Consider the following 20,529-nt stretch of genomic DNA (forward strand, 5'->3'; position numbering starts at 1 on the left):
GTTTTAGGAGAGAAAATTTGCTTTGTCTACAAGAAAAGATAGGTTAGACAACAATTGTGTGAATGAAGATAGAACCAAAGACAACACAATTCAAACAGAACATAATGGCTATGGTTAGTTCTATGTTGTTGATTTTGAATAGAAATCTTTCTATGAAGGAATGAGGAATTATTATAATGTTTAATGTGCTATCAGTACTAATCATCGTTAACCATTTTTTTCTAAGTTTTTGTTTTTTGAGGATGTGTGTGTGTATGTGTGTGGGAGAGAGAGAGAGAGAGAGAGAGAGAGAGAGAGAGAGAGAGAGAGAGAGAGAGAGAGAGAGAGAGAGAGAGAGAGAGAGAGAGATGGGACTGTGTGGGAAGGGGAAGTGATAGTGATATGCAAAAAAAAAAGTCTCTATATCTCTGTCTAAGTGTTTTGGGGCCAGATTATGAAAGGTTTCGAATGTCCCATGTTATTCAGGCCTTCTCTAGTAGCCATACAGTCAATGGAAACCTTTGACTGAGGATAGGCAAAATTAAAGTAGGAATTCTTTTAAAGTGGACCTGAACCTTCCCATCCATTCAGTTAAGAGGTGGATTTAGATACAAACTTAAGAACTTTAGAAAGGTCCTATAGCTAAAGAACTTGGGTTTAGGAAACAATAATCTGGGTGTAAAGTCAAAGATTCCCCTTGGGTAATTAGAATAAGAAACCCTCTTGCATCCCTAACAGATATTGTGGGAGAAGGGGGAGGACACGGACAGGAACAAGATTGCACCTTGACAAATGGACTTAGTCATTGTTTACTCTGTACAAATAAGTAGGATTGCACTGGTTAATATTCACTGGGAGAAGAGCTTCATCCACCCCTTTCCATAGCTACTTAGCTATTTAAATAACACCCCAGGAAGCAAGAGGTTCTGGGAATCCTGGGTCAGTTTCCTGTTGAATTTCTGCAGGACTCTGAAGAAGGAGCTGTAAGTAGTCTTCTCTTATAAAAATCTTAATCTAGAATTAGTAAATTGAGAATCCTTAGAGAAGCCATGGAGGAGGGAATGTACAATAACTGCTTTTCCATTCTTTGAAAGAAAAATAGAAGAAAGGGGGAAGAGGAGGATCAATATTAATGGAACAATAATATCCATGGTTATTTGTGGGTGATCTTGTTTAATAGGTATGGCAGTCAGTTCATTATACCAGGTTTTAGTCTTTGTTGAGAAAGTCTTGAAGTAGCTTTTAAAAAGATAACAAATGAGTCCTCAGACTCTCCCTAGCTGTGTGACCCTGGGCAAGTCACTTAACCCCCTTACCTGGCCCTTACCATTCTTCTGCCTTGGAACCAATACTTAGTATAAATTCTAAGAGAAAAGGTAAGGGTTTAAAAAAAGATGACAGACTATTAAAAATTACTTGCTTCTATTTAGCATCAGCCATAATAAAAGGAATTCTGAGCTTTGGTCAGAAAGTATAATTCAAGTTCTTATTTTGGTTTGCATCCACCTTACCTTTCTGAGGAAGCATCAGTTTTCTGTAACTCTGGAACTGGCAATAATAATACATGCATGATATATCTTATAAGGTTGTTGTAAAACTTAAATGAAAGAATGAATCATCAATTTGGATTGACAACTTTACATAGATCATCATTTCAACAGCTTTGTGAGGTAGGTGTTGTGGGCATTATTGGAGACCCATATTATTGTGATTTCAATATTAGAGAGACCTCCCAGATGAGAAAACCTCTTCTTATGATATGGTCGCCACCTTCTCTACAACTTCGCTTTCTAGAGAGAATCCTGCCGTAAGCACTTACTCTTTCAGACTCAGTTCTTATGTTTATAAAAATGAGGTGATCATAGCTGTCACTTGGTGTCACATCCTGAGGTCTCTTCAAGAGCTGAGATTCTTTCATTCTGATTCTGTGACTTTTAAAGAAGAAGTTCTCATTTCTCTATGAAAAAAAAAGTGACTGCCCCTGTGACTAGAGCACAGGATTCCTGGTTCCGATATCCTTTCCATCATATTTCTATAGCTTTGATACAAGCAAGTTGTAGAAACAGGATACAAATGACCATACCATTAGATGGCATTGCCTTGCTCTTTATTCTCAGATGAAGTAAACAAAACAGAAGTTTTTACTACAGTTTCAATAGCTCAAGAAATATTTCTTGGAAGAAGTGAGACCTGAGGGAGCACAATTTTGTCTGGCTGACATTAAAAAAAAAAGAAAAAGATTCCTCAGGTAGTTGGTCAATTATAATTACAAAATTTACATTTTTTTTAGAATCTGGTCTTCAGAGGGATGAATTCAGTTCAAATCTTTTCCAACCCCCAAATCCCTAAAATAATATACTAGACAAGATCAGCCAGTCTCTGCTTTAGAGCCTCCAGTGAAGTGGACCCACTCCCTCCCAAGGCAGCCCATTTCCCTTTTGGATAGCTCTAATTATAAGTTTTTTTCCTTAAACTAGAGAGTTAATTTTCCTTTTTTGCAATTTCTAATATCACTTCTAGTTTTTCACTCTGGAGAACACATATGTGTTATTATTACTATACATCTATGTGATACACATGTCATATAGGTATAGTGTTATTACTATATACATTACAGGTTACATGACATTTATTATTCGCATATAGACATCATACATACATGTTGCATAACACAGTTTAAAGGGCAGAACCATCAAGGGAGCTCTTGGTCAATTTGATGAAGTCTCCAAACAATTTGATGAAATTACAAACTTTGACTGGAGACATCTGAAGGGCACATCCCATAGAGAGAAGCATGAGAATGAGCACCTGACTGAGAAGACCCAGAGAACTCCTCTAATTGCTTCCAAGTGACTAGGGCTACCTCTAAGATCATTGGTTACAGAAGAGTCCCCACAGAACACAAAAAGATTATAATCTCTCTCTCTCTCTCTCTCTCTCTCTCTCTCTCTCTCTCTCTCTCTCTCTCTCTCTCTCTCTCTTTGTCTCTGTCTCTCTCTGTCTCTGTCTGTCTGTCTCTTCCTCTCTCTTTCTCTCTCTCTCTTTGTCTCTGTCTCTCTCTGTCTGTCTGTCTGTCTCTCTGTCTCATTCTCTCTCTCTCTCTCTCTCTCTCTCTCTCTCTCTCTCTCTCTCTCTCTCTCTCTCTCTCTCTCTCTCTCTCTCTCTCTCTCTCTCTCCTCTCTTCTATCCCAGTACCTAGCCTAGTGACTTGCAATGGGCTTAACTCATTATAGCTCTCTGTTGTTGTTTAGTCATTTTTCAGTCATGTCTGACTTTCTGTGAACCCATCCCAAGATACTGGACTGGTCTGCCATTTCCTTCTCCAGCTTGTTTTACAAACTAGAAAATTGAGGCAAACAGAGTCAAGCAACTTGCCCAGAGTCACAGAGCTAGTGCCTGACAAAGTTATGTCTTCCTGACTCCAGGCCAGGAATTCTATCCATTGCAACACATAGCTGCCTCCATAGCTGCCTAATCTCTCTCTTTAATGTAGTTTAATCTGTTTTACTTTCATACCACTGAAGGCTCATAGAGAAGAAGAAGAAGAGTTTTTTCTTTGGGTCTCCAATGCTGAGCGCAAGGTCTAAAGTATTTAATGTTTGTGAAACTGAATCAAATTGAATTGATATATTACTTCATTTGGGCAACAAGATGGCACAGTAGATAGAATACTGGGCCTGGAGTCAGAAAGACTCACTTTCTAAATTCAGACTTGGCCTTAAGACACTTACTAGCTGAATGACCCTGGGCTAGTCACTTAACCCTGTTTGCCTCAGTTTCCTCATCTGTCAAATGAGCAAGGAAGTGGTAAACCACTGCAGTGTCCCTGCCAAGAAAACCCCAAATGGGGTCGGGGGTTACAAAGAGTCACACATGACTGAAATAACTGAACATCAAATTACTTGGATTACTAAATTGGTAGATAGGAAGCAGTAAGACAGTCCTAGCAGGGGAGAAGGTCTAACTACTTTAATAACACCGTGGGGAGCAAATCTGAGCAAGGCATATTATAAATCAGAAAGTAGAGCAGCCTAAGTGATGTTTAGGTGCAGTTATCCCAGCTGTATGCCCTATTCTCTTTCAGAATGATGCCTTCTACTCTGACACTCTGCCTGCTGTTGGCTGGGCTGTGCAGCCTGGTCCCCAGCCACCTAGCTGAGGAAGCCCAAGCCAGTGAAGATACTGGAAATTATTATTCTTCCAGCAGGAAAATTGCTCCCTATATGACTGGTTTTAGCATAGATTTGTATAAAGTGCTGGTTTCTAAGTCCAATACCACCAACATATTCTTCTCTCCTGTGAGTATCTACACTGCCTTTACCTTGCTGTCTCTTGGGGCCAAATCAGCGACTCATGATCAGATCCTGACAGGGTTAGGATTCAACCTCACTGAGATTTCAGAGGAACATATTTCTGAAGGCTTCCAAGAGCTTCTGAGAACAGTCAACCTACCTGGAAGTGACCTTCAACTGACCATAAGCAATGGCCTGTTTATAGACAAAAATCTGAACCTTGTAGCTAAATTTCTAGAAGAGAGCAAAAGACTATATGCTTCTGATACCTTCTCTACAAATTTTGAAGACAAAGAGGCTGCCAAGAAGCAGATCAATGACTATGTGGAGAAGCAAACCCAAGGAAAAATAGTGGATTTGATTAAAGAAGTGGACCCCAGTACGGTCTTTGCCCTGGTGAATTGCATATACTTTAAAGGTAAGATCAGTCTCTGAGGCAGTCTTGGTTCCAATCTGTATAGATGGATAATCAATGCCAATTAAATAAAAGTTATTCTTCTAATCTATGTCACAGTAATAGTTTTCTTTTTTTTTTAATTATAACTCTTACCTTCCGCCTTGGAGTCAATGCTGTGTATTGGCTCCAAGGCAGAAGAGTGGTAAGGGCTAGGCAATGGGGCTTAAGTGACTTGCCCAGAGTCACACAGCTGGGAAGTGTCTGAGGCCAGATTTGAACCCAGGACCTCCTGTCTCTAGGCCTGACTCAATCCACTGAACCACCCAGCTGCCCCCAGTAATAATTTTCTTAAAGGAAGAGGTGATAAAGGAAATACCCTGGGTTTTTTCCTCACAACCTTTTCCCAAAATATGTTCAAATAATCATAGAACTGGACACTGACTGTTTGATCTTAGTCAAGCCATTTTAATCCTCAAGGCTCCAGCTTTATCTATAAAATAAAATGATTGAATTTAGAAGCCCCCTGAACTCTTTTTCAGGTCTAACTTCCCATGTTTCTAAGGTTTCTTCCAAGTCTAACATTCTATAATTTAGGTTATAATGTTTTATTTGATGTGCCTCATAGCTCTAGTATTCACTACGTATTTGTTTTAATGTCCATAGCACTCACTATGTATGATGTAATGGTGTTACATAGAAGGCCTGACCAAGATCCCTGAATTAGAACTGTGGCATTCAGAAGCTGTTTGACTATGGGCAACTCAGCTAACTTTATTGATACTCAGCTTATAGCCCATTTATAAAGGGCCTGGAGGGAGTGGAAGAGATGGTGCAAAGACGGGGATCTCTGGGAAGGTGTGGTGAAGCATTTGCGCCAGCCAGCTCACAGTGTTGTTAGTAAGTTTAACTAAATGTGAGCTATTTGGATGCTTTACCTTATAGGGCCCCTCCTAGATCTAGTATCATATGATTCCCATAGACCTGTCTAGATCTAGCATCTCCCAACATGAAGAGAAACTACAGTATCCATAGCACCAGGTGTTAACCACATGAAGTATATCACAGAATTAGCCTTTGATCTTTAAGGTGTCATGCCCAGTGGATTGAGAGTCAAGCCTAGAGACAGGAGGTCCTGGGTTCAAATCTGGCCTCAGACACTCCCCAGCTGTGTGACCCTGGGCAAGTCACTTAACCCCCATTGTCTAGCTCTTACCACTCTTCTGCCTTGGAGCCAAAACACAGTATTGACTCCAAGACAGAAGGTAAGGGTTAAAAAAAAAAAGAATGGGTGTCATGCCTGTCATCTAAAAGATTGTCCATGCTGCCCAGGTCCTTGAATTCTCTACATCCCTACCTACCAGAGGTCAGGATGGTAATAGAAAGTGGTGACACAGTAGAAAAACCCATTTTGCTTCCTGAGCAACTCTTGGAAGGCTTGTGGAATGACATAAATGACAACCAATCTCTGAAGAGAATCCGGAAAAACTGAGCTTGCATGAGAGGCAAAAGAAAGCTGGATTCCTTAGTCTTAGTGTCTACCCTGCCCTTCATAATGTGATATTCTACAAGTCACTGTCCCTCTCTCAAGTTCAGTTTACTGATGGGTAGAATGAAATGGTTGGGCTAGATGATTTCTGAGTTTTTTCTGCATCTAATGTTCTACATTTCCTTGGTATGGTCACTGGACAGGAAAATGACCACTTGTTAAACTCGGAGTGCATATCTAGAATGCTTACAGTGGAATTGTTTTTAGTATCAATTCTAGGCAGGACAGTAGTGGGATCTCCAATCTGCCATTTTCTTTTCTAGCATTTTATATTTAACTGATGCAGAGTTAAGTGTTTCATCCAAAGTCATACAGCCAATGAAGAAGTGTCTGAGGCCAGATTTTAACTCAGTTCTTCCTGACTTCCTGACTCCAGGTCCGGCACTCTATCCACTATACTGCTTAGTTGCCCCTAAGTGATTGCTACCTATTACTAAGATAACAGGAGTACCTAATTTTCCTGCCACTGATTTTTTCCCTTTCCAGCCCACACAAATTCACTGCCTTGTACATTCTCCATTAGGCAAATGGGAGAAACCCTTCGAAGCAGAGCTCACTGAGGAACGCCCCTTCCATGTGGATGCCAAAACAACTGTGCCAGTTCAAACAATGAACCGCTTGGGCATGTTCAATGTGCTTTATGATGAGAACCTGTCCTGCTGGGTGGTGCAAATGATATATATGGGAAACGTATCTGCCATTTTCATACTGCCAGACACAGGGAAGCTAGAACAGGTGGAGAATGCCCTGGACAAAGTGTTGCTTTACAAATGGACAAACAGCTTAAGTCGCAGGTAACCTTTCTGAATCTGTGCTATCTGCAAATTGTTTGTTAAGTCATCAACTGGCCAGTAATAAGATAATGATAAGGATGTGATTGTGATGATGATGATGATGATGATGATGACAAAAATGATTCTTTGTTCACATTTGAATGGGTCTATGATCTTTGAGGATCCAACAGTGCAGAAAGCCCATATCAGCTTTATAATCTTGTACCACTCTTGTCCACATCCTTCCAAAAGGTCCACCTTGTAGAATCATTCTTCTAGTTCTCTTAAAATTACCAGAAGTTACCAATAAAGTCCACAGGCTATGTATGCATCTTTTTACCTTTTGTTTCTACTTGACACCTCTGAAGCTTTTGGCCCTGTTAACCACCCCTCCTCCTGGATGCTCTCTTTTCCCTTCACTTCTATAAACTGGTCTGTGTCTTTGTTCTCCTTCTACCTACCTAACCACTTCTCAGCACCCTTCACTAAGATCATGTCCCCCCACTCCCTAACCATGGGCTTTCTCCAAGGCTCTGTCCTGAGCTATCTTCTCATTCTATGATTTCTCTCTTGATCTCATCAGCAACCCTGGGTTCAATTATCTCTATGCATATGACTCCAAAATCTGTTTATCCAGCCTTAATCTATCTTGAACTCCAGTCTCACATCACCAACTGCTTACTGGACATTGTCACATAGATATGCTATTATTATGGCGTGCTATCTCAAATGGAACTTAGTGTCTTCCTCCCTAAACCCACTCCTCTTTCAAACTTTTCTATGTGTGTTAAGATTATCATCATCCTTCTTGTCACCCTGGTTGCAACCTGGAATTCATCTTTGGCCCTTCCTTCTTCAATATCCACCCAATCAGTTACCAAGTCTTATTGATTCTTAATTCTTCTACCACATCATCTTTTTTTATTTTTTTAATTTAGAATATTTTTCCATGGTTACATAATTCATGATTTTTCCCATCCCTCTTCCCTTCCCCACCCTCCCAGAGGTGACAAACAGTTCCACTGGGTTATACAAGTATCATTGCTCAAAATCGATTCCTGTTATTCATATTTGCAATAGAATGATCTTGTAACACCAATAATCCAATCATATCCCCATCAAACTACATATCACATCATCTCTTACACTCATTTGCTTTCCTCTGCACTCTCATAGCCACCACTCTACTCTGAATTCCCACTGACTCTCACCTGGACTATGGCAGTTTCCTCCTAAACAGTTTAATTTCCCCACTTCCAAATTCTTTCAGCCCCACCTCCAATCTATTCTCCACACAGCTTCCAAATTAATACTCCTAAAACCGAGATCTGACCACATTGCTGTCCAATTCAAGAATCCTAAATGGTGTCCTCTTACTGCTTTTCTAGGATAAAGCATAAATTCTTCTTCCAGATACTTTATTTTTTTTTCATTGTAAGTTATTTATTTAGTCAATTTAGAACATTTTCCCTTGGTTACAAGAATCATATTATTCCCCTCCCTTCCCTTCCCCGCACAATTCCACTGGGTATTACATGTGTCCTTGATCAAAACCTATTTCCATATTGTTGGTGTTTGCATTAAGATGTTCATTTAGAGTCTTCATCCTCAATCATATCCCCTCAACCCATCTAATCCAGCAGTTGTTTTTCTTCTGTGTTTCTACTCCCACCATTTTTCATCTGAATGTGGATAGTGTTCTTTCTCATAGATCCCTCCAACTTGTTCAGGATCACTGCATTGCTACTAATGGAGAAGTCCATTACATTCGATTGTACCACAGTGATTCCTCTGTGTACAATGTTCTCCTGGTTCTGCTCCTTTCGCTCTGCATCAATTCCTGGAGGTCATTCCAGTTCCCATGGAATTCCTCCAGTTTATTATTCCTTTGAGCACAATAGTATCCCATCACCAACATATACCACAATTTGTTCAGCCATTCCCCAATTGAAGGGCATCCCCTCATTTTCCAATTCTTTGCAATCACAAAGACTGTAGCTATGAATATTCTTGTACAAGTCTTTTTCCTTATTATCTCTTTGGGGTATAAACCCAGCAGTGCTATGGCTGGATCAAAGGGCAGACAGTCTTTTAGCCCTCTTTGGGCATAGTTCCAAATTGCCCTCCAGAATGATTGGATCAATTCACAACTCCACCAGCAATGCATTAGTGTCTCAACTTTGCCACATTCCCTCCAGCATTCATTACTTTCCTTTGCTGTCATGTTAGCCAATCTGCTACATGTAAGGTGATACCTCAGAGTTGTTTTGATATGCATCTCTCTGATTATAAGAGATTTAGAACACTATTTTGTGTGCTTATTAATAGTTTTGTTTTCTTTAACTGAAAATTGCCTATTCATGTCCCTAGACCATTTATCAATTGGAGAATGGCTTGATTTTTTGTACAATTGCTTTAGCTCTTTATAAATTTGAATAATTAGACCTTTGTCAGAGGTTTTTGTTATGAAGATTGTTTCCCAATTTGTTGCTTCCCTTCTAATTTTGGTTGTGTTAGTTGTAATCAAAATTATTTGTAATCAATGATGTAATCAAAATTATTTATTTTACATTTTGTGATTTTTTTCTAGCTCTTACTTGGTTTTAAAATCTTTCATTTCCCAAAGATCTGACATGTATATTATTCTGTGTTCACCGAAGTTACTTATAGTTTCCTTCTTTATATTCAAGTCATTCACCCATTCTGAGTTTATCTTGGTGTATGTAGGGTGTGAGATGTTGACCCAAACCTAACCTCTCCCATACTGTCTTCCAATTTTCCCAGCAGTTTTTATCAAATAGTGGATTTTGATTCCAAAAACTGGGATCTTTGGGCTTGTCATAGACTGTCTTGATGAGGTCACTTACCCCAAGTCTATTCCACTGATCTTCCTTTCTGTCTCTTAACCAATACCAAATTGTTTTGATGACCACTGCTTTATAGTATAGTTTGAGAACTGGGACTGCAAGGCTTCCTTCCTTCACATTTTTTTCATGATTTCCCTGGATATCCTTGATCTTTTGTTCTTCCAAATGGACTTATGTTATGGTTTTTTCTAATTCAATAAAAAGGTTTTTTGGTAGGTCAATGGGTATGGCACTAAATAAGTAAATTAATTTGGGTAGGAATGTCATTTTTATTATGTTAGCTCGTCCTACCCATGAGCAATTGATGTTTTTTCAGTTGTTTAGATCTAGTTTTAATTGTGTGGAGAGTGTTCTGTAGTTGTGTTCATATAGTTCCTGTGTTTGTCTCGGCAGATAGATTCCTAAGTATTTTACATTGTCTAGGGTGATTTTAAATAGAATTTCTCTTTCTAATTCATGCTGCTGAGATGGATTGGAGATATATAGAAATGCTGATGACTTATGTGGATTTATTTTGTATCCTGCAACTTTGTTAAAGTTATTGATTATTTCCACTATCTTTTTAATTGATTCTCTAGGATTCTTTATGGAGACCATCATATCATCTGCAAAGAGTGATAGCTTGGTCTCCTCGTTACTTATTTTAATACCTTCAATTTCTTTTTCTTCTCTGATTGCTACTGCCAATGTTTCTAGTACGATGTTAAATAATAGCGGTGATAATGGGCATCCTTGTTTCACTCCTGATCTTATTGGGAAGGCTTCTAGTTTATCCCCATTGCAGGTGATGTTTGCTGATGGTTTTAGATGTATGCTGTTTATTATTTTTAGGAAAGGCCCTTCTATTCCAATACTTTCTAGTGTTTTTAACAGGAGTGGGTGTTGTATTTTATCAAAGGCTTTTTCTGCATCTATTGAGATAATCATGTTTCCAGATACTTTAAAGACCTTTGGAATAGCAGGCCCCTTCATTTTTTAAAAATAAAATCCCTTACCTTCCATCTTAGAATCAATTCTGTATATTGGTTCCAAGGCAGAAGAGCAGTAAGGCCTCGGTGATTCGGGTTAAGTGACTTGTCCAGGGTCACATTAAACCCAGGACATCCCATATTCCAGGCCTGGCTTGCAATCAACTGAGCCATCTACTTTTCATCTTTCAAGATTTCCTTTGAACTATTTCCCTTCATGCACTCTACAATGCAGCCAAGTTGATCTGCTCCCTATTCCCTGAACTTAACATGTCACCCCCAGCTCTGAGTCTTTGTAAAGGCTGCCTGCCAAAATACCCTCATCCCTCCTCTCTCTGTCCCTGATGCTAAAGAAGCTCAGTGTAGGTGCCCCCTTCTAAATGAATCCTTTACTTATCCCTGCTCCCTTCCCACATTGCATTACTTCTATTAACTGAGCTGTAGATAGCATAGTAAATAGATAGATGGGACTGGAGTCAGAAAGATTCATATTCCTTCATTTAAATCTGGCTTCAGATCCTTACTAGCTGTGTGATCTTGGGTAAGTCATCTCACCCTGTTTGCATCAGTTCCCTCATCTATAAAATGAGCTGAAGAAGGAAATGGCAAACTACTCCAGTATCTTTGCCAAGAAAAATCTGAAATGGGGTCATGAGGAATCAGACCAACTAATAGACAAGTGCAACAACCAAGCACCTACTTACTATGTGCTAGGCATCATGCTAAGAATTAGGCATACAAATACGAGCAAAAAGAAAGACAGCTGTTCTCAAAGAACTTACAGTTTAATGGTGGAGAAAACAGAAAAACAACAAAATGCCAGCAAGATTTAGATGGGATAAATTAGAAATAATCAATAGAAGAATGTGCTAGAACTAAGGGGGATTAGGAAAAGCTTCTTGTAGATGAAAACATTTGAGCTGCCTAAACAGAGAACAGGATCCTCCATGGTATATCATAAGACACTGAACTAGATTAGACCTCAGAGACCATTGCAAGTCACTGGGCTAGATACTGGGAAAGAGAGAAAAGAAATAGAGAGAAACAAAGAAAGAAAGCTTCTGCTTTAAAGTAAATTACATTCAATGGAGGCGGTGGGGGCAGGTATAACATTCATACAGTTTAAAGCTTCTTCATTTTTCTTCTGTTTTTTAGAATCCTTACCTTCTGTCTTGGAGTCAATACTGTGTATTGGCTCCAAGGCAGAAGAGTGGTAAGGGCTAGGCAATGGGGGTCAAGTGACTTGCCCAGGGTCACACAGCTGGGAAGTGTCTGAGGCCAGATTTGAACCTAGGACCTCCCATCTCTAGGCCTGACTCTCAATCCACTGAGCTACCCAGCTGCCCCCTTCTTCATTTTTCTCATGAAGAAATTGACATCCAGAGAGAGGAATTTTCATGGTACTAAAAGTATTTAAGCTGAGATTGGATAACTCAGATTCAGAGGATCTAAGTAGGAGATTCTATTATAACTAGGAAGGGTTTATAAATTAAGAAATAATATTACTTCTGGGTCATAAGAAGCAATGAATATTATGAATAAAAAGGACCATGAGAGGGCTCATATGAACTTGTTGTGGTAGAGCTGGAGAGACAACCTGGATCAGGAGACGATACTCTCTCAAGAATGACAGGCTCCAATGGTTATCTTAAAAGTAGGGAAATTTATTTAGTTGAATGCAAGTTGAACGAGTGGGAGGCAGATGCAGGAGATGACACTGCCTCCCTAAGGAGAAGAAGTTCAGGATATACTTTACTGGGGACAGAGACTACATGATTAAAATGGGGGAAGGGAGAATGTGTTATACAATTATGAGGGACCTTGGTATCTGAGGTAGACATCCAGTGTCCCCAAATACAAAGGAGGGGGAAATTACACCACTTGGGACATGAATTGATATCAGAGATGCAAATGGATGCTTATCAAGAACAAAGTGGGAAATGCACCTGTGTTTATCAAAAACTAGAAGAGAAGCCAAAGGGAGTGTCTCACTCAGAAACTCTTTTCTTATCATATTGGCTTCTATTGCTCAAAGTCACCTTCCCACAGTCAACACTGCAGGAATGCAAGAAAAGAAATTCCTTATGTGCTCTCTGACTTGGGACAACTTTAAGGTCTTGGGGTTTCCAGGGGAAACCCATATCCCCATATCAAACTGAGGTAAAACAAGACAAGTAGAACCAGGAAACTATTCACAAGAACTGCAGTAAATAGAAAGATGAATAATAATATTTAAACTGAATGGTATGAAGTTATAATGGCCCCCCACAGAAAAGAGATGAAAAGGTGTGGCCTCCTCTTTTTTGCAGAGGCCAAGGACCATGTGTATGGAGCACTACAAATAACTTCAGTCTTTTTTGAGGGGTTCTTTGCCTCTCTTTTTTATTCTTTGTTATAGGGATGGCTCCCTGAGAGGAGAAAAGGAAGGAACGCATTGAGAACTGTAATGTAAAAAATAGAAATGACCGATAAATATTTATTTGCAGGGTAGCTAGGTAACTCAGTGGTTAGAGTGGCCAAGAGACCTGGAGGTGGGAGGACCTTGGTTCAAATTTGGCCTCAGATACTTCCTAGCTGTATGACTCTGGGTCAGTTACATAAATTGCCTCACCCTTACCACTCTTCTGCCTTGAAACCAATACTTAGTAGCAATTCTAAGACAAAAGATAAGAGCTTTAATAAAAATAAATAAGTAAACTATTTATTTTGAAAGAAATAATGCTGAAATGTTCTTATTTAAAATACTCATATTTTGACAGTGATTTTTTTTCCTTTTATCTTCCCTTATTAATAGGGCAATCAATTTATATTTTCCAAAAGTTTCCATGTCAGGAAACTATGATCTGAAGGTACTAAGTGAACTGGGAATCACAGATGTATTTGGAAATAATGCAGATCTCTCTGGAATCACAGAGGAAACAAAACTTAAGCTTTCCCAGGTAAGTCTAAGAATACTAAGCATTGTCTTTGTTTTAAATTCCCCTAGATATTACTAGTGTGACAAGGGCAGGAACAATTCATGTTTGCATGCTCTAATGCTGAAAAGAATTTCCTTTACAATAACTCTGGGAGCAAGGCAGGGTAAGGATTACTTTCCCTATTTTACTGATAATGAAACTGAGGTTCAGAGATGTAAGGAGATTTACCCCAAGAGACACACCTAATAAGTAAATGGCAACTTCAGACCTTAGACTGAAATATCCCTTTACAGTCAATGGAGTTGTTTCATTCTTCTCTACTTGATGCTGGCAAGGGTGCTGAGCTTGGAAAGACCACATAGCAAATCACAAATGAACATATTGAACAGGCTTTATGTAGAATCACCATAGATGAGTGCATTAAACTTGGAACAAACCTCAAAGCACAGAGATTCTAAGTGAAGATTCAGATTTAACTAGTTTGGAGAGCAAATAGATTCACTGAAAACTGAATTTGGTCTAATGGAAATGTGGGCAGTTAGACAGTTCAGAGGAGAAAGCCCAGAGTTATGAAGTCCTGAGATCAAATCTAACCAATCTGGGCAATCCTGGTCGATCACTTAACCTCTGTTTGCCTCAGTTTCCTCATCTGCAAAATGGGGATCATAATGGTATCTACTTCCCATGATTATCATGAAGATCAAATGAAATAATAATTTTAAAGTACTTAGAAGTCAGCAAGTGCTGGGTCGATGCTAGCAATTTTTAGAATGCTTGTGTATTGGGCGACATTTTCATAGTGACCTGGATATTTTAGTGAATTTTTTAAGTTCTTAACTTTTTTAAAATCATGGCTTCCTTTGATCCTTTAGTAAAGCTTATGGGACCTCTTCTCAGAATGAGGTTATTATAAAATACATCAGATCATAAAGGAAATGAATTATATTGAAATTTAGTTGTTAAAGGCAGTGAGATGGCACAGTGGACAGAGTCCTGGGCCTAAAGTCAGGAGGACTCATCTTTCTAAGTTCAAATCTGGATGCAGACACTTACTAGCTGTTTGTTCCTGGACAAGTCACTTAACCCTGTTTGTCTTAGTTTTCCTTACCTGTTAAATGAGCTGGAGAAAGAACTGAAAAACCACTCCAGTATTCTTGCCAAGGAAACCCCATATGGGGTCTTGAAGAGTCAGACATAACTAACATGACTCAACAACAAAAAGTTTCTATTGCAAGCTCCATTCCTCCCCAGCAGAGGAAAGAGCAAAAAAAGATTTTTCCATGGTCCCTGCACTCAAAGGATATATAATTTAGTTGAAGAATCAAAACATAAACCCATTGGGGGGAATAAGTGAATAATTTCTGATGGTGTCAATCAAGGGTGCTGTTCCTTTTCTTTCTAGGCTGTGCACAAAGCTGTGTTGAACATTGATGAGAAAGGAACGGAGGCTTCAGGGGCCACTGCTGTAGAAGCAATACCTATGTCCATTCCCCCTGTGATAGAATTCAACAGGCCTTTCCTTCTCTTTATTTTTGAAAGAAAAACATGGGGCACACTTTTCGCCGGAAAAGTTATGAATCCCAATGGAAATTAGCATCTGCAGCCTCAGCCCCTCAAGATCTTGGTGTTCTCTCCTCTCCTGCAGAATAAAGAAGCAACATCCATCTCACGCCTGTGTGCTCAGTGTGGATTCTCAGTTTCTTCCAAATTGACTCATGCTAATGATTCATAGGAAGTCTACAAATCATTAGGACAAGTGGAAAGGGAAGCCACTTATGACCACTAAAATCTTATACATTGGGTATAAAATCTACAAGGGAATTTAGACTTTCGAAATTTGGAGCTAAGAGGGTTTAAGGATATGGAATGATGATGCTTAGAACACAGGCTTTTATGGCCAAGAACTGAAGCTGTGGGTTTACCTGAACTAGATTCAGTCTTGTACTTTCAAAAATTCTCCATACAGGGCAACTGGGTGGCTCAGTAGACAAATCATCAATGCTAGAGTTAGGAGGACCTGGGTTCAAATCTGACCTCAGACACATCCTAAGCTGGATGACTCCCGGCAAGTCACATAACCTATTGGCCCAGCCTTCACTATTCTTCTGTATTAGAGCTGATACCAAGACAAAAGATAAGGTTTATTTTTTTTATTTTTTTTAAACTCTTACCTTCCACCTTAGAATCAATACTGTGTATTGGTTCTAAGACAGAAAATTGGTAAGGGCTAGGCAATGGGGGTTAAAGGACTTGCCCAGGGTCACACAGCTAGGTAGTATCTGAGACCATATTTGAATGGAGGACCTCCTGCCTCTAGGCCTGGCTCTCAATCCACTGAGCCCCACCCCCCCACTGCCCCCAAAAGATAAGACTTTTAAAAATTCACCCTACCATGTCCCAACTCAGATTTTCCCTGGGTCTATCAGAATTTAACTGATTTTCCCCTTGGGAACATCAGAATATAGTACATGTATAGATCTCTATGAAAAAGGTAACTGTTCTCTAATGTGAATAGGGCTTATCCATCTTTATATTCCTCTGAGTAGCCTACTAATGGAACCTACATAGAGTAGGCAGTCAAGAAATGGGTGTTTAATTGAGCAAATCAAGGCAACAATCATTTATTAAACCTCTGTTATGTGACAAACACTGTGCCAAGTAAGGAAGACACATAGAAAGGCCAAAATCCAATCCCTAAATTGAAAAGGCTGGTCTAAAGAAGAGAAAGCATGCAAATAAACACATACAAATAAGATACACACAACAAATTAGAGATAATCACAGAGGAAAGGCAGGAAGGGAGATCAGGAAAAGCACCTACTTGCATGAAGAAGGCTCAGGAAAGGTGTCTTAAGAAGATGGGATATTAGCTGAGATTTCAAAGAAGCCAAGGAAAGCCAGAAGACAGAGATGAGAAGGGAGAGCATATATGGGAGACTGTTACTGAAAATGGCTTTAAAAATTCCAACAACAAATAGCAAAGTCTTTTTTATTTTTTTTATCTAGGTAACTGACAGCAATCATTTCCCGGGCTGATATTCTCCAGACCTTCCTTTATGGCCAGGGCTACGAAGGCAGCCAGAAATTTTGCCTAAACAGCCCCAGTGTGTCTGTTGCCTTGGCCCGTGCAATTGTGCCTAAATAGCTAATAGTAGATCAAACTGGGTCACGGGTTCAGGCTGACAAAGTGGTTGACATGCTATAAGAATGTGGAAAAACGGCCTCAGGTGGGACCAAGTAGTCTACTTGCGATGCTGAATCAAAGACGTAATTTTCAAAACTCAATTACCGGGCAAAGTCTAAGCAAAGAATCCACGTACATAGGGCAATAACAGAACAAGGAGCAAAGTGTTAGAAGCAGCTTCCTCAGAGAGGGCCAGAGTCTAGCAGCTTCATATGGGGAAAGACACAAGTGCTGAAGCCTGAAATTCATGTTTTGTCTTCCTTTTTTCTCACTGAGTTGAAGGAAGGAAGGAATAGAGGGAGGAAGGGTACAACAACTTGGGAGAGTGTGGTAAGACAGAGCATTGTATGAAACCTTCAAAATGATCTTAAGGATCCTTTACTCAGAATGCCTCGTTTTACAAATTAGGAAATTGAGACCCTCAGAAGCAAGTGAATGAATCAAAGAATGAAAAAATATTTATTAAGTGCTAGCTGTGGGCCAGGCACTGGGCTATGTTCTGGAAATACAAAATACAAAATACCCAAAAAACGTTTGCAGCAAGTTAATAATATCTCTCCTCAAGGAGCCTATACTCTAACAAAGGCAAAGAAGATCCATACAGGGCAGGAGTAGCCAAAGAGAGATACTTTAGTCAGGGAAGTTAAAGGGATGGTGAATGGAGTTAATGAGCAAGTTGATTGCCTCGTCTTTTCCATAAATAGAAGTATTGATTTGATTATTTTCCCAGAAATGGAAAGCAGTAGGGAGGAGAAGGGCAGAAGAAGAAAGGTATGTGTGAAGTAGCATATCATAAAGATGTCTGGAGCCCAAGGTGGGAGCTAGAAGGACAGATGGGAAGGAGGGTCTGGAACAGGGTTACAGCAGTGATAGCAAGCCCAGCAAGCCTTCAAACTGATGTCCTTTAATTCCAAATGTAGTCCCACATTCAATAAAACCATGAAAGTAAAATGGCATACAAACTCAGGGCAGGTGTCGGGAAGATAGGGACTGACCATAGTGTCAAAAGGTACAGAAAGTTCAGAGAGGATGACAATGGGGAAAAATTAAAAGAGCAGTCAGATTTAACAATAAGGAAGTCATTACTGACCTTGGGAAATGTTTGGGTAAAGAGATAAAGAAGAAAATAGATTGCAGGGGATTTGAGAAGTGGTGAGATAATGGAGAAAATTATTATAGACTATTTTGCAGCTAAATGGCACAGTAGATAACTGGGTCTGAAGTCAGGAAGACCTGAGTTCAGATCCAACGTCAGATATTTACTAGGTATGTGATCCTGGGCAAGTCACTTAGTCTGTTTGCCTCAGTTTTCTCAATTATATAATGGAAATAATAATGGCACCTACTTCCCAAGATTGTAATGAATTTATAAAGTGTTTAGCACAATGCTTAGTACATGGTAGATGTTATAAAAATGCTAGTTATTATTATTACTCCCTAATAACCTTCAAGCTAATTGTGACTGAAAGGGGGAAATTTTGACTAATTTGTCAAGAATTAATTGGTCTTAATGACCCTGTGCTAATTCCTGGAACACCACTTCTCTGTCTGAGACATTCTTCACACCCTCAACCTATTCCAGAGACCTGGAAAATTCCTTATCAACCTGATTTCTTAGGACTTTCCAATCCCCTTCTAGGATCTTAGGGTCTAAGAAGACTACTGGACAGAGAATGCCTCCATGAAAAAGACCCCAAATTACTTATATAAAATCGCAGCATCTTAGCATTGTAAGGAGTTCAAAAAATTATCTGTGTAGGAATCCTTTATACAATAATCCACTTGAAGGCCTCCAAGAATAGAGAAATTCACTCTTCCTTGCAGACCATTCCACTATGTTGATCAGTCATTTTAGTCACGGCCTCATTGCAGGGTTTCTTGTCAAAAATACTAGAGTTGTTTTGTCATTTCCTTCTCCAGCTCATGTTATAGATGAGGAAACTGAGACAAGCAGGGTTAAGTGACTTGTCCAGGGTCATATAGCTAGAAAGCTTCCATGGCCAGAATCGAATTCGGTCTTCCTGACTCCAAGCCCAGTGTTTTATCCTCTGCACCTAGCTTCCACTTTGGAACAGTTCTAATTGCCAGAAATTGTTCTTACATTGCCCTAAATCTACCACTCTTCATCTTCCATACATTTCTGCTGGTTCTACTACCTGATGTCGAACAAAAAATGTCTAACTACTCTACCATACTTCATTCTAAAAATATTAGAATACAACTAGGATACCCTTCCTTTAAATCTTTTCTTCTCCAGGCTGAAAATTCCTCATCTCTTCACCTAAAAAAGAACAACACATGGTCCTCAATGCCCTAGTAATCTTACTCACATGTCTTTGAACAACTCAATTCACTAAACATTTTTCAAGCATTTATAATGTGGAAAAAGGCAGCATGGAACTATGGTTAGAATTCAGGGCTAGGTGCTAGGAAAAAATGGGTTCTTATCCCACCTTTCATACTTCCTAGTTATGTGGCATGTCACTTACCTTCCATACCAGAGAAAAGTCTCTAGGACTTTTCTACTAAATCAAAGACAGGATGAAATCTGTTTTGGGAAGGAGATTTTCCACACTGGGAGTTCCCTGCACTGACAAAATCACAGATCCTCTGATGAGTAGATGATGATTCTGATAGTAATCATAACTAGTATTTTTAGGTGCTTTAAGATTTACAAAGCACTATAAACAGTATGAATAATATCTCATATAATCTTCAAATAAACTGCATTAGTGCTATCATTATCCCCATTTTACAGATGAATAAACTGGGGTGCAGGCAAGTTAAATAATATGCTGAAGATTACACAGTTAGTAAGTGTCTGAGGCAGGATTTCAACCTAGGAGGTCTTCTTGATTCTAAGTCCTGCTCACTCTGTATAATGTACTATCTCACTACCCCTATTTGGGCATGAGGATACAAAAGAGAGATTTTTCTTTCAAAAATCATAAAATCGGATTAAGGGGATACCAATGCACACACAATAACTAGAATAAAAGAAAGCATGATTCAGCCAATACAGAGATTCAAGCAAAAAGCTATGATAAATTTGTCAATAGAAAGATAGCTTTCAGCGTGTTGGGGAGATGACAAGGAAGTCATCATGAAGGGGTTGATACATCAATAGAATGGAATGGAGAGGTCTAACGGGGGGGGGGGGGAGGAATATGAAGAATGCATTCCCATCATAGGAAACTTCATAAGCAAAAGCAGAGATAAGGAACAAGGCAGAACAGGAAGAGAGAGCATAGAGGAGTGTGAATATGAAGAAGAAACAGGCAATCACCTTGGAAGGAGAGGCTGGAGCTTGATTTGGAAGAGGCTGAGATGTTAGTAGTTTGGAGTTTATCACTTTATTTTGGTTTTTTGTTTGCTTGGGTTTTTGATTAAGAAAATGTTTTCCAGGGTTACATGATTCATGTTCTTTCCCTCCCCTCCTCCCACCCCACTCCTATAGCCAACAAGCAATTCCACTGGATTTTACATGTATCATTGATCGAGACCTATTTCCATATAAATAATATTTGTACTAGAGTGATCCTTTAGAGTCTACATCCCCAATCATATCCCCATTGAGCCTCTTCCATCCCCATATGATCAAGCAA

The 20,529-nt window shown here is 39.4% G+C and overlaps 1 protein-coding gene across 1 annotated transcript; it reads left to right on the forward strand.

Annotated features, from left to right (window-relative positions):
* Positions 1-810: 810 nt before the first annotated feature.
* LOC100024721 (alpha-1-antiproteinase-like) lies at positions 811-15,409 on the forward strand. The gene is made up of 5 exons (XM_056811326.1): positions 811-962; positions 4,064-4,689; positions 6,738-7,008; positions 13,617-13,761; positions 15,143-15,409. Exons 2-5 carry the CDS (start codon positions 4,065-4,067, stop codon positions 15,332-15,334), a joined length of 1,233 nt encoding a protein of 410 aa, XP_056667304.1. The 5' UTR covers positions 811-962; position 4,064; the 3' UTR covers positions 15,335-15,409.
* Positions 15,410-20,529: the final 5,120 nt, after the last annotated feature.

This window comes from Monodelphis domestica, chromosome 1, assembly GCF_027887165.1.
Source record: "Monodelphis domestica isolate mMonDom1 chromosome 1, mMonDom1.pri, whole genome shotgun sequence".
NCBI classification, from domain to species: Eukaryota; Metazoa; Chordata; class Mammalia; order Didelphimorphia; family Didelphidae; genus Monodelphis; species Monodelphis domestica.